The 14271-nt window shown below is 41.5% G+C and overlaps 1 protein-coding gene across 1 annotated transcript in view; it reads left to right on the top strand.

Moving 5' to 3' along the window:
- Positions 1-3895: 3895 nt before the first annotated feature.
- The window catches only part of zbtb45 (zinc finger and BTB domain containing 45), a 29330-nt gene continuing 18954 nt past the window's right edge, over positions 3896-14271 (top strand). Inside the window, exons 1-3 of the mRNA XM_057844419.1 lie at positions 3896-4182; positions 4983-5849; positions 8640-9050. Of these exons, the coding sequence (XP_057700402.1) occupies positions 5229-5849; positions 8640-9050 (1032 nt within the window). The 5' untranslated portion in view covers positions 3896-4182; positions 4983-5228. The remainder of the gene's footprint in view (positions 4183-4982; positions 5850-8639; positions 9051-14271) is intronic.

The raw sequence follows: 14271 nt of genomic DNA, 5'->3' as shown, positions 1-14271 counted from the left end.
TTGGAATTTTCTATTATTTCAACCTGATTTCCTAATCAATCAATTCAGTAGTTTTTTTTTGTTTTTTTAACAGTTGTGTTGTCGAGACTAAATTAAAAAGAGTTTTCATCAACTGATGTAGGTGCAAAATTGAACTGTTTGGTCACAACCAAAACCGCCATGTCTGGCGAAAAGTCAACACTGCATACCACCAAAAGAACCTTCTCCCAACAGTGAAGCATGGAGGTGGGAATGTCAAGATCTGGGCTTGCTTTTCATCCTCAGGACCTGGACAACTCCACATAGTCCAGGGAATCATGAATTCTGAGGAATATTGTCAAATCCTAGAACATAACCTGACGCCATCTGTTTTGAAGTTAAAGCTTGGCAGAAGGTGGATCATGCAACATGATAATGATCCAAAGCATTCCAGCAATACAACCAAGGAATGGCTGAAAAAGAAGAAGATTCGTGTTCTGGACTGGCCCAGTCAAAGTCCTGACCTAAATCCCATTGAAATGCTGTGGCGGGACCTGAAGCGAGCAGTTCATGCCAGACGCCCATCAAACCTCTCTCAACTGACTGCGTTCTGCAAGGAAGAATGGGCAAAAATCCCCCAAAGTAGATGTGAGAGGCTGATTAGTCACTACAGAAACCGTTTGGTTGAGGTAATCTCTGCAAAAGGAGGCGCAATATCCTATTAACTGAAGGGGTTCACATACTTTTGCACACATGATATCTGAGTTTTTCTTAAATCAACCACCTTTGTTAAATAAAGAATGACAATATAACTATTTCTTTTGTTTCAGTCCATTATTTGGAATGTCAGTATTGTGGATTTGGGTATAACTTAACATTTAATAAGGTTATTTTAGTTTTTTTTACAAAAAATCTGAACATCGCTGTGGGGTTCACAAACTTTCGAGCAGCACTGTATATTGTTCTATGTAAAGGACATCAGCCAAGGTCGGCCCCCCACATTTTTACCACACCAATTCTGGCCCCCTTTGCAAAAAGTTTGGACACCCCTGCCTTAGAAGGATAATAAATGATTAGAAAACCTTGTGCAATTATGTTGGCACAGCTCAAAACAGTTTAGGTGGTTAAAGAAGCTATATAACTGATCTTCCTTTGAGCTAGTTGGGCATCTGGAGCATCACCTTTGTGGGTTTGATTAAACTCTGACCAGAGTTTAATGGCCAGAAAAAGACAACTTTCACGTGCAACTTGACAATCTGTTCTTAGAAAAGAAGGCTATTCCATAAGAGAAACTGCCAAGAAATTGAAGATTTCCTATGATGCTGTGTATTACCCCCTTCAGAGAGCAGTACAAACAAGATCTAACCAGAGTAGAAAGAGAAGCGGGAGGCCCCGCTGAACAACCAAGCAAGAAGACAAGTACATAAAAGCCTCTAGTTTGAGAAATACATGCCTCGCAAGTCCCCATCAAGCAGCTTCATTAAATAGTACCCGTAAAACGCCAGTGTCAATGTCGACAGTGAAGAGACGACTCCGGGACTTTCAGGGCAGCGTGGCAAAAAAAAAAAAAAAAAGACAAAAAAAAAAAAAAAAAAAAAAAAAATCTGAGACAGACTAATAAAAGGAAACTATTAATATGGGCAAAAGAACACAGATATTGGACAGAGGAAGATTGGAAAAAAAACTGTTATGGACAGATGAATCAAAGTTTGAGGTGTTTGGACTTTGGATCAAAAGGAAGAACATTTGTGGGACACAAAACAACTGAAAAGATGCTGTAAGACTGCCTGATGTCATCTGTCAACAATGGTGAAGGTAATGTGATGGTCTACGGTTGCTGTGGTGCTGGTAAAGTGGGAGATTTGTGCAAGATCAACGGAATTTTAAATAAACAAGGCAATCACTGCATTTTGCAATGCCATGCCATATACCGTGGACAACACTTGATTAGAGTCAATTTCCTCCTACAACATGACAATGACCCAAAGCACACCTCCAAATTACGCAAGAACTACTTAGGAAAGAAGCAGGCAGCTGGTATTCTATCTGTAATGAAGTGGCCAGCACAGTCAACAGATCTCAAACCCATTGAGCTGTTGTGGGAGCAGCTTGACCGGACGGTCAGGGGTGAAAGTGGGCCAGAACGGTCAGGAACGCAGTTCCGGTATAAGATTCAGGGCCGGAACGCAGTTCCGGAATAAGATTCACGGCCGGAATGCTGTTCCGGTACACGGTGCTTTGATTCCAAAAATATGATGGCAACTGTCAAAACGCTATGTAAAAAAAATATAATAATGCTAAACTGCCACACATGCATTTCATCTCCAAGAAGAAAATAATCTACCAACATCAGATTTACATACACAAGTATTAACAACAAGCATAATAAAGTACTTGTGTCTCGTAATCTGTTTCCACCGATATTTATTATTTATTTTATTCCACGGACGGCATGGAGGTTTCCCCAGCTGCCGCAGTTATCTGAGTCTGACGATGACGAGTCACATCAATGTGTGAATGCACGCAGCAAAGCAAAACACCTGGACTCCTTTATCCGTTCAATTGGTTGACATACTGGCATGTGATCAGCAGAGATAGTTAGCTCTGAGTGGTTCAAATGTGCATGTTTTCTGGAACAGCAAAAAAAAAAAAAAAAAAAGTGTTGAATTGATGCGACAAAAAAAGGGCAATGCAACTGAAAATGGATCAAATCTTTAAGAGCAAGGAAAGAGTTGAGGAGGCTCATTTATATTTATTTTATTTGCTCTGATAGGAGGTTCAGAACATCTTAGCTGTCAAAGTGCACTTTGGACTTATATTTGTTTATTTACGTTAGGCTACTTATTCATTTCTTATGATTTAAAAAAAATTGTTGCCAATTTTTGGGCGATCTTCATAATATATTCCATTTCACTCCGCATAATATGTTACATTTGTACTTATTTTTTCTGAATGTATGTTACTTATATCTTTATTATTAAAGAAAAAAAAGAAAGCAATAGCAAATGTTTACATTAACTTCAATTTTAATATACATCCTATGTTCTTAAGTAGTTAAAATTTAGATTTGGCATTTAGTATGTCAGGAAATGAGGGAGAATAAAAACTTAGGAGATGGACGTTGGGTTTATTGCTTTTTTTGTTAACTTTTTTACTTTTGCAAATCATTGAAAAAAATACAATTATAAATAACAATCACTTTTTGTATGTGTTATAGAAATAACTGTGCCAAAACAGTTTTCTTTGCATTTCAGTAGTTTTTAGGAGGTTATGCATCCCCCAAATGAAAATAAATAAATAAACAAAATTTCTGGCTCTGTGGCTACCTTCTCGTTGGGGAGTTCCGGCAAGAATTTCTTGCCACTTTCACCCCTGCGTATGGTACAAGAAGTGCCCATCAAGCACATCCAACGTGTGGGAGGTGGTTCTGGATGTGTGGAGTGAAATTTCACCAGATTCCCTCAACAAATTAACAGCTGGGATGCCATAATTCTGCAAAGCTGTAATTGTTGCTAAGCGAGCATTCTTTGATGAAAGCAAAGTTTGAAGAAAAAAAGGATTATTTCAAATAAAAATCCTTATTTGTAACCTTGTCAATGTCTTGACTATATTTTCTATTCATTTTGCAACTCATTTGAAAAGTAAAAGTGTGATTTTTGAAGGAAAACACTAAATTATTTAGATGAGCTTAAACTTTTGAACGGTAGTGTATATACATGTACATTATTAATTATAAGATATTTAAATAGTCTTTGTATAGTCCTAAACCAAATCCAGTACAAAATGAGTTCTTAACCAAACTCGTTCGATTCATTTGAATTGAAAATACTGTATCGAAACAATAGTCTTTGTTTTTACGTGACTCTGCTAGACAGCGTGGGCGTGCAGGTGTTCTTTAAACGCTTGGTGCACTCGAAGCAAGGTAGGCAGCCACACAGTCCTACTTCTAGACGTCTTGTGAGCATGCGTGTTTCTTTGAGCGCTGTGTGCTTTTTTCCCCTTCTTTTTTAAAACTGTGATTTAAACATCACGTCCCTGTTGTGTTGTGTGTGTGGGCGTGCATGTTGACGTGCATGTGTTTGTTTCCAACCCTTACCACCACCATCAGGCAGGCAGCAGCAGCTATTTGAGCTTTCATACTGCGGGCTTTCTTACTGCATCCACCCTGCTGAAGCAAAAGGAAAAAAAAGACACTGAGTTCAGAGGTGTCAGCGCACGTCTCAGGTACGCGGTCGACATTTAATACCGTGTGTGCATGCATAGCGCATGTATACTTGACGTTGACGTTGCTAAACCTTGCAGAACAGAAAAGCAGGCTCGTACAGTAGCCCGTTAGCTCCACATGCTAATTTGGCTAGCTAGGCGTTTAGCGTGTAGCTATGCTAAGGAACGTGGGAAGCGGGGCGAAGGCACCCAAGATCGAGTAGACGCTTTAATTGTGTATTTTTTTGTATACAGCCGTATACAATAAAAGAGAAATATTTGTGAAGGGGACTGAAAATTGAATTTTTTTCATGTGGATAACCGTGAGGCTAACGTCAACAGCTAACACCAATTCACTAAACTAGCCTTGCGACGTCACTCGGGTAAAACCTAACCTGTTCGATGACGTCATTTGTTTGGGTCAACCAGCAGCCACCTTTTGCAAGAGGAATAGTGCCTTAAAAGCACCATATACATCATATCACTGATTGTACCCTAAATATTAATAGCAGATGTCAACCAAAAATGCAATAACAAGTAGCCCCGAAAGCCCTTGCCACATTTAGGTGTTGGCATTTTGGGGATCATGGCAAAACCTAAGTTGCGTTGCACATTGCATGATGTGTTTGAACTTCACCTGCTCTCTGCAGTCCCATAAAATATTGAGTCTTTTGATTCATGCAAACCCTGCAGCAAGCTCAACAGATGTGTCAAAAAGTTTGAGGTCAATCAGATCAAAAAGGAGTTCTGTTGAATTAGCCTTGATGTAATCCTCCTTACAAAACATTAAAGACTATTTTTTTTGTCTTTTTCCCTGACAGATACGACAAAAGCAGTGGCTCTCACCACCTCGCTCCGTAGGGCATCCTCAGCAACAGCTTGCCTCTCAGCAACGTACGCTCACATGACTCCTTAAATTGGGACCCGGCCCGACCGTGGCCCATGCGCTGTACCCGATTCCCTCCCGTTCCTCCTTATCCCTCAAGCTGACGCAGAACCCCAGGCACCTCCCTCCCCTCCCCCTCCCCCATCCCCACCCAGTCCCTAGTGACTCACCGCCACCCGCCATGGCTCCCGGCACGGAGACTGTCCACTACATCCACCTGCACAATTCCAGCCAGTCTGTGCTGGAGGCCTTGCGTACCCAAAGACGCGAGGGCCTCTTTTGTGACGTGACGGTGCGCATCCATGATGCCTCGTTGCGGGCCCACGCGTGCGTCCTGGCTGCTGGAAGCCCATTCTTCCAGGATAAGCTGCTTCTGGGACACTCTGAGATTTCAGTGCCACCCCTGGTACCCGCTGAAACCGTCAAGCAGCTGGTGGATTTCATGTACAGTGGCTCGCTGGTGGTGCTTCAGTCACAGGCGCTCTGCATTCTCACTGCCGCCAGCATCCTGCAGATCAAGACAGTCATTGACGAGTGCACGCAGATCATCTCTCAGAGGAAGGCGGCTAGCGCAGCTGCTGCTGCTGCTGCTGCGGCAGCAGCAGCTGGAGGAGGAATGCTGGGCGGCGTCCTCCCCAAGCAAGAGGAGCGCGGCAGTGGGGGGAAAGGAAGAGAGAGCAGTGGAAGCTGTTCGGGTGGCAGCAGCGGAGGATACCCGAACTTCCCCAACTTCATGGTGGAGTGTGGTGCCAGTAACATGGGTGGTGAGAGCGGGCCCAGGGTTCCTACTCAAGTATGGAAAGTACGGAATTTCATTTTTAATTATTTTTAGGTCTGGAAAACGTATGAAAAATGGAAATAATTGTATTTTCAAAGATTAGTATTAACAAGGAGGCAGTTTTATTCCTAAAAAGTTAACTCTTTAATAGTATCGCAAGCCACTTTAACAATTTATAGGGCAGATATGTGTGTGATACATCACTGGAAAGCTTAAAATATCAATTTTCTGGGGGAAGAAAAATTTTGGACTGGAGGGCATTTAAAAAAAAAAAAAAAAGTTTTTTTAAACAGCAAATCTGGAGGTGAGAGCACACGAGAGCAGAATTACAGACGCCATGACTTTAACGAGATATTATCGTGTACTTACCTTGTTTCGATCGAAAAACTCCATGTTGCATGTATCACTGAGTGTCACAGCTGTGTGAATGGCCACAGCTGGATTTTTTGGGGGATTTTATGGGTGAAACACGGTAATATAACAAGGGTCGCGATGCCGAAGTCGCAGACATCAAGGAGGGGTCGAGATTTTCTTTTTCATATTTTTATCCTTTTAAAGGTTTTTTTTTAATTTTTCTTTGTTAGGATCGATTATTTATCATCTAACATATCGGGGGAAATGCGACAGTAACAAAAAATACAATTTAGCGCTAGTTAGGAGGTAGATATCAGTTTTTGCAGACGCTATTTTTTTCATTGTGACGTAATTTGTTTGAAAATTTAAAATATGCGAAGTTTTTTTTTTAACAAAATATTAGACATCAATTAATGATTCTAAGCTAAAAATGACAGTTTGATAATAAACATAATTACTTACCTTGTTTTCATGGCTGAGTTGAAACAAAAACGGTTGCGCGACGTCTGTAAACGGGGGTTTCCAGGGTGAAACGGGCAAATTAAAAATATTTCAGGGGCTTAATGCGCCACGAATCTGCTATGGCAGAGTATAGACTTATTGTTCTATCAAACACAACAGTTGTTTTGGCTTAAAATACTGCAGTTTATTTTAAAGAGGAGTGCAAGAGCAGAAACAGCTTTTTCAGTCTTGTCTGTTTTCCGCCATATACATATATATTTTTTCAATCCATGCTATTGATGCCAATAAATGTCCAAGTCATTTAAACTGTGTGGACTGGCTGTGAATGGTTATCTTTTAGTGCCATTGACACCTCTAGATGTCCAATCCATTTTGACTGGGAGGACTGACAGCACCTTGTGTCTGATACAGATTTTCATGGTTGCATCACTTCACCATTTTATGGTAGTTTTATGGCAGTTGGCTATCTCAAAACCACCAAATCATTCAGTTAGACAATGGGCCATCCGAGAGTTTGCTCACTTAACAACGGCCTCTATGGCAGTTGGCTATCTCAAAACCACCAAATCATTCAATTAGACAATGGGCCATCCGAGAGTTTGCTCACTTAACAACGGCCTCTAGGTCGATGGCCGTTTGGGTTGTGGAGTTTGCGAAAGGTCACTTGGGTCATTCTTAATTTACCACTGCAGTAAGGATGCAACAATACTTGGTTTTGTATTGAACCATTCGATACGCCCTCTTCGATTCAAAATGCAAAAACATTCAATCCAAATCAAAAGTTTCCAAAATATACAGGTATCTTCAGAATTCATTTTTGTCGTCTTTCTCGCTAAAATTTCCGGCGCAGCTTTGCCTTCAAAAAACAAACTCTGCCGCTAGCAGCCCCCTCCTCCACTCCTCCCCCAAACTGCCTGAAAGATGGGAGGTGTGGCACACGAGGATCATCGCTCGTGAAGAAAGACAGAAATTTTCTTTTCTTAAATTTCTTTTAAGAAGGCTTCAATGTCGTACAGATCCGTTGTTTGGCAGCATTTTGGGTGAGCTGATATGCTATCCCCACTCATACATATTTAACAAAGACCATCTTTATGGATGCGTACAACAAAGTCCACCAATATATTGTTGCCGACTTGGCTGCTACGAACAACCTCGCTTTGACATTAGACAGCTTGATACCCCGGGACGACACTGAAAGCTAACGGTTACACGATGAACAATGAGTGGCAAATTAAGAGCGCTGTACTTCAAACTCGTCCTGTTTATGAACGGGTTAGACGTGACTTCTGTGGCGTTTGCTTACTTTTTTAATGCCCGACAACACTCGCGCGCGCACACTTGATATCATCAAATAGCAACCTAGATATGCTATGTTACACCCCAACCCAAGTCCCATGCCATTGGCTGCGTGAGCCCAGAATGATCATGGGACGCGTAGTCCATATACTACACCGATAAATTAAAAACCGCCATGACTGAATGGAAGCTAAGCAGGCCAAATCAATCCATACCAGTGACAATACAGCTATACAGTAGATAATGTTGTAAATATTGTTAATTCAGCACGTAACACAGATGGACTCGGACCACTAATAGGATGTTTTGCACATGTGGTAAACATACCTGCTGAGAGAGCAGTAGCAATCAACAGTGTGCCCCGCCTCACTTTACAAACAGTAAAGATTGTTCTCAGCACTTTTATACAAAATTTCTTCAGATCAGCAAGAGTAAGCACATAAATATTATGCGCTATTATGCATGTTTATATGATGTCATTGTTATTTTTGTTTGTTAGCAAAATAAAAATAATAAAATCACTAGTATTTTTTGTTTCAGAGCATTAAATGTATTGAATCGAATCAAAAATCGTGTCCCTTGTATCGAAAATCGTACCGAATCGTGACTTAACTTTATTGTTGCATCCCTACGCTGCAGTGGTAAGCATAGTCAGATACCAAAGTTTTGAGAATCAAAGATGTACTTTTCATTCATTTTTAGGAACCGTGCGGGCCCTTGGAGCAGGCCAACAGTCTGATGGCGCTAGGGGACATGGGCCAGGCGACCTTGTGCGGCAGTGAGGGTTTGGGCGGCAGCCTCATGAAGCAGAGCCCCAGCTGCACACAGGACGTCCGCTACAAGCTGCGTGACCTACTGGCCCAGACGGCAGACAACCAGGTTGCCGGCCAAGCAGGCAGCCTGTCTGCAAGCTGCAGCTCGGGTGTGGGGAGTGTAGACAGCGTCGGTAGAGACAGTCTCCGTGGCAATGCCACCGACCTCTCTGATGACTTGGTGGGCATTGAGCACTTCAGTGAGGAGGAGGATTTGGACGGCAGGGAGCGTGGCAGAGACGGAGACCGAGACAGGGGAGCCAACCACAGCCGCAAGCAAAGGCAGCCACTCAGACTCCAGGTAAGTGTGGCACATGGTTCAAAGTGCGAATAAAGTGGTACTTTGGCTGCTGGATTTAAAAAATGGTCACGGGCAAGGTAATAAAACTTTGCTGATCAGGCAAGATTATGAAAAGTATATATAATAAGTAACTGAGAGTATAATGGTGGTAGTCAAATTTTCAATTCATTGCTTCCCTAGAAATTTAAAATACACTTTAGAACTTTGCTTCATTTTAGTTTTTATAGTGAGTTATGTGTTGCAATAGTTACTGGCTACAGAACCTATTTCAATTGAATCAATGGAAGCCTGCGTGATTTAATACATGGCATTTCATAAGCGTGTTTTAATCAAATCAACGCTTAGGCATATACTGTTTGCTAACATTCATGCGACAAAAGGGACCTCAGGTTTTTCATGGGAGAGTAAACATTTTAGAGCCTTAAAAATAACTTCGAGCCGTCAAAGAATTACTGCAGTTTGTGCTGATTTCATGCTTTAGTTCATGCCTATTTTGGCCATTAGAGGGTAGCATGATACAGATACTCTACTTAAAAAAAGTATGTCACTACTAGGGCTGCAGCTGTCAAATGTTTTAGGATTCAAGTAGCCTACAGAAGAATTAATTGACTAATCAAGTGTTCAAATAAATAGATACAGTGGGGAGAACAAGTATTTAATACACTGCCGATTTTGCTGGTTTTCCCTCTTGCAAAGCATGTAGAGGTCTGTAATTTGTATCATAAGTTCTCTTCAACTGTGAGGGACGGAATCTAATACAAAAAACAAAACAAAACAGAAAATCACGTTGTATGATTTTTAAATAATAAATTTGCATTTAATTGCATTAAATAAGTATTTGAAACATCACAAAAATTGAACTTATATTTGGTACAGAAACCTTTGTTTGCTATTACAGATACCAAACGTTTCCTGTAGTCCTTGATAAGGTTTGCACCCACTGCAGCAGGGGTTTTGGCCCACTCCTCCATGCAGATCTTCTCCAGAGCCTTCAGGTTTCGGGGCTGCTGCCGGGCAACACGGACTTTCAGCTCCCTCCATAGATTTTCTATCGGGTTCAGATCTGGTGACTGGCTAGGCCACTCCAGGACCTTAAAATGCTTCTTACAGAGCCACTCTTTTGTTGCCTTGGCTGTGTGCTTTGGGTCGTTGTCATGCTGGAAGACCAAGCCATGACCCATCTTCAGGGCTCTCACTGAAGGAAGGAGGTTGTCAGCCAAGATCTGGCGATACATAGCCCCATCCATCCTCCCCTCAATACGGTGCAGTCGTCCTGTACCCTTGGCAGAGAAGCAGCCCCAAAAAATGATGTTTCCTCCTCCATCTTTCACGGTTGGGATGGTGTTCTTGGGGTTGTACTCATCCTTCTTTTTCCTCCAAACACGACGAGCCGAGTTTAGACCAAAAAGTTCAATTTTGGTCTCATCCGACCACATGACCTTCTTCCATTGCTGCTCTGGATCATCCAGATGGTCAGTGGCAAACTTCAGACGTGTCTGGACATGCAGTGGCTTCAGCAGCGGGACCTTGCGTGCGCTGTAGGATTTTAATCCATGACGGCGTAATATGTTTCCGATCGTTTTCTTCGAGACTGTGGTTCCAGCTCTCTTCAGGTCATTGACCAGGTCCTGCTGTGTAGTTCTGGGCTGATCCCTCACCTTCCTCATGATCAGTGATGCCCCACGATTTGAGATCTTGCATGGAGCCCCAGAACGGGGCAGATTGACCGTCAACTTGAACTTCTTCCATTTTGTAATAATCACTCCAACAGTTGTTACCTTCTCACCGAGCTGCTTGCTTATTTTCCTGTAGCCCATCCCAGCCTTGTGCAGGTCTATTATTTTATCCCTGATGTCCTTACACAGCTCTTTGGTCTTGGCCATTGTGAAGAGGTTGGAGTTTGTTTGTTTGAGCATGTGAACAGGTGTCTTTTATACAGGTAACAAGTTCAAACAGGTGCAGTTACTTCCGGCACTGAGTGGAGAACAGGAGGGGTTCTTAAAAAAGAACTGAGAGCGGAAATATTTACTAGTTGGTAATGTATCAAATACTTATTTCATGCAGTTAAATACAAATTTATTATTTAAAAATTATACAATATGATTTTCTGGATTTTTGTATTAGATTCCGTCCATCACAGTTGAAGAGAACTTATGATACAAATTACAGACCTCTACATGGCTTGCAGGTGGGAAAACCAGCAAAATCGGCAGTGTATCAAATACTTGTTCTCCCCACTGTATTTTTGCTTAATCAAAGAGCAATTATGAATCAACACAAAATAGGTCATTTCACTAAATGTTCATTAATGTATTTTTTATTCTATTTTTAATCAAATACATAAAACAACTTCATTTCAGTAGCTATTTCCAATTCACTCATAACAGGGTGGCCTTTTGGCATATAGCAGGCAAAAAAACCATGTTAGCTCAACAGCCTCCGGCTATAGTAGATAAATTTGTCCATTTAAGACTACGGTGATTTACTAAAAAATCAATTTAGATCAGTAAATGTTGGGCCTGCAACTAGCGATTATTATTATTATTTTTTTATAATCGATTAATCGGACTATTAAACGTTTAATTGGATAAATGTCACTTTTTTCAGTTACATTAACAATTTAACTTCAAGTTGTTTTAGGCATGTTGAAAGTAACAATGAAGATAAAATGGATGACTATTTCCTTCAAAAAAAAATTTTTTATTACAGTTTCCTGACTTTAACTGTAGTCTACAACTGTACTGTTTTAAGTACATAAAAGTTTTTAGTTTTATAAAATAAGGTTCTCAGTATAAAACATAAAAAGAATTTCTCAGTACAAAAATAAGACAAAAGTCTTGCTCATTCAAATAAGAAAAGTGTTGCTGATTGACTTTTTTTTTTCTTGTGGTCAAAGCGCTGATATCAATGGACTTATCGCAAAAGCCCTGTCCCCTTGTAAAACTCGGCCAACCCAAGGCTCTGTCATATTCTCTCAGTGACTGTGATTGAGTGAATGAACAATTTATGGATGATGGCGAGAGTTCAAACTTCTGAATTTGCACTACCACAGCTGGCAATAGACATTCATTCATTCATTTTCCGTGCCGCTTATCCTCACCAGGGTCACGGGGGTGCTGGAGCCAATCCCAGCTAACTATGGGCAGTAGGTGGGGTTCACTCTGAATCTGTTGCCAGCCAATCGCAAGGCACAAGAAGACGAACAAACATTTACACACACACTCATACCTAGTGCCAATTTAGTGTGTTCGATCAGCTGGGATGGGGGTGGGGGTGGGGGGGCGCAGTAACTGGAGATAACCCATGCAGGCATGGGGAGAACATGCAAACATCCACACAGGAAGGCCGGATTCCGGGATTGAACCCTTGATCTCAGAACTGTGTGGCGGACGTGCTAAGCGTTCTGCCACCGTGCCGCCAGCAATAGACCTGCTTTTGAAAATTAAATGTTTTATATTTGTTTTCAGAGAGGGTTTCAGTATGCAGTGGAGCGCTGTGTCCATGCCATGGTATTAAACTTTTCAGAGAGGAGACCATTATTATAATCGAGGCGAAATACTACCTCTCGAAACTTACAAACGAAAACCCAAATAGGCCAAATATCTATATAGCTGTAACGTTAGCTATTTAGTAATGTAATGGCATGTGTTCTGTCAGATTTTTCACCCAAAGCTTTTGTGGCGATGAATAAGCAGTCTTTTATAGTCAGTCGGATTATCAATATTTTCCAGAGGTGCTAAATAAACAACTTAGATCATAAATAAGCAGTGGGGCAAATAAGTATTTAGTCAACCACTAATTGTGCAAGTTCTCCCACTTGAAAATATTAGAGAGGCCTGTAATTGTCAACATGGGTAAACCTCAACCATGAGAGACAGAATGTGGAAAAAAAACAGAAGATCACATTGTTTGATTTTTAAAGAATTTATTTGCAAATCAATGTGGAAAATGAGTATTTGGTCAATACCAAAAGTTCATCTCAATATTTTGCTATGTACCCTTTGTTGGCAATAACGGAGTCCAAACGTTTTCTGTAACTCTTCACAATCTTTTCACACACTGTTGCTGCTGTTTTGGCCCATTCCTCTATGCAGACCTCTTCTAGAGCAGTGATGTTTTGGGGCTGTCGTTGGGCAACATGGACTTTCAACTCCCTCCACAGATTTTCTATGGGGTTGAGATCTGGAGACTGGCTAGGCCACTCCAGGACCTTGAAATGGTTCTTACGAAGCCACTTCTTTGTTGCCCTGGCTGTGTGTTTGGGATCTTTGTCATGCTGAAAGACACAGCCACGTCTCATCTTCAATACACTTGCTGATGGAAGATTTTCACTCAAAATCTCTCGATACATGGCCCAATTCATTCTTTCCTTTACACAGATCAGTCTTCCTGGACCCTTTGCAGAAAAACAGCCCCAAAGCATGATGTTTCCACCCCCATGCTTCACAGTGGGTATGGTGTTCTTCGGATGCAATTCAGTATTCTTTCTCCTCCAAACACGAGAACCTGCGTTTCTACCAAAAAGTTCTATTTTGGTTTCATCTGACCATAACACATTCTCCCAGTCCTCTTCTGGATCATCCAAATGCTCTCTAGCGAACCACAGACGGGCCTGGACGTGTACGGGCTTCAGCAGGGGGACATGTCTGGCAGTGAAGGATTTGAGTCCCTGGCGGCGCATTGTGTTACTGATAGTTGCCTTTGTTACTGTGGTCCCAGCTCTCTGTAACTCATTCACTAGGTCCCCCCGTGTGGTTCTGGGATTTTTGCTCACTGTTCTTGTTATCATTTTGACGCCACGGGGTGAGATCTTGCATGGAGCCCCAGACTGAGGGAGACTGAGAGTGATCTTGTGTGTCTTCTATTTTCTAAGAATTGCTCCCACAGTTGATTTCTTTACAACAAGCGTTTTACCTATTGCAGATTCAGTCTTCCCAGCCTAGTGCAGGTCTACAATTTTGTCTCTGGTGTCCTTCGACAGCTCTTTGGTCTTGGCCATAGTGGAGTTTAGAGTGTGACTGACTGAGATTGTGGACAGGTGTCTTTTATACCGATAATGAGTTAAAACAGGTGCCATTAATACAGGTAATGAGTGGAGCCTTGTTAGTCCTCGTTAGAAGAAGTTAGACCTCTTAGACAGCCAGAAATCTTGCTTGTTTGTAGGTGACCAAATACTTATTTTCCACTCTAATTTGGAAATAAATTCTTTTTAAAAAATCAA

This window comes from Corythoichthys intestinalis, chromosome 8 (assembly GCF_030265065.1).
Source record: "Corythoichthys intestinalis isolate RoL2023-P3 chromosome 8, ASM3026506v1, whole genome shotgun sequence".
Taxonomy (NCBI): Eukaryota; Metazoa; Chordata; class Actinopteri; order Syngnathiformes; family Syngnathidae; genus Corythoichthys; species Corythoichthys intestinalis.
Note: the sequence above shows the minus strand (reverse complement) of the source record. Positions and strands in the feature narration are given on the sequence as shown.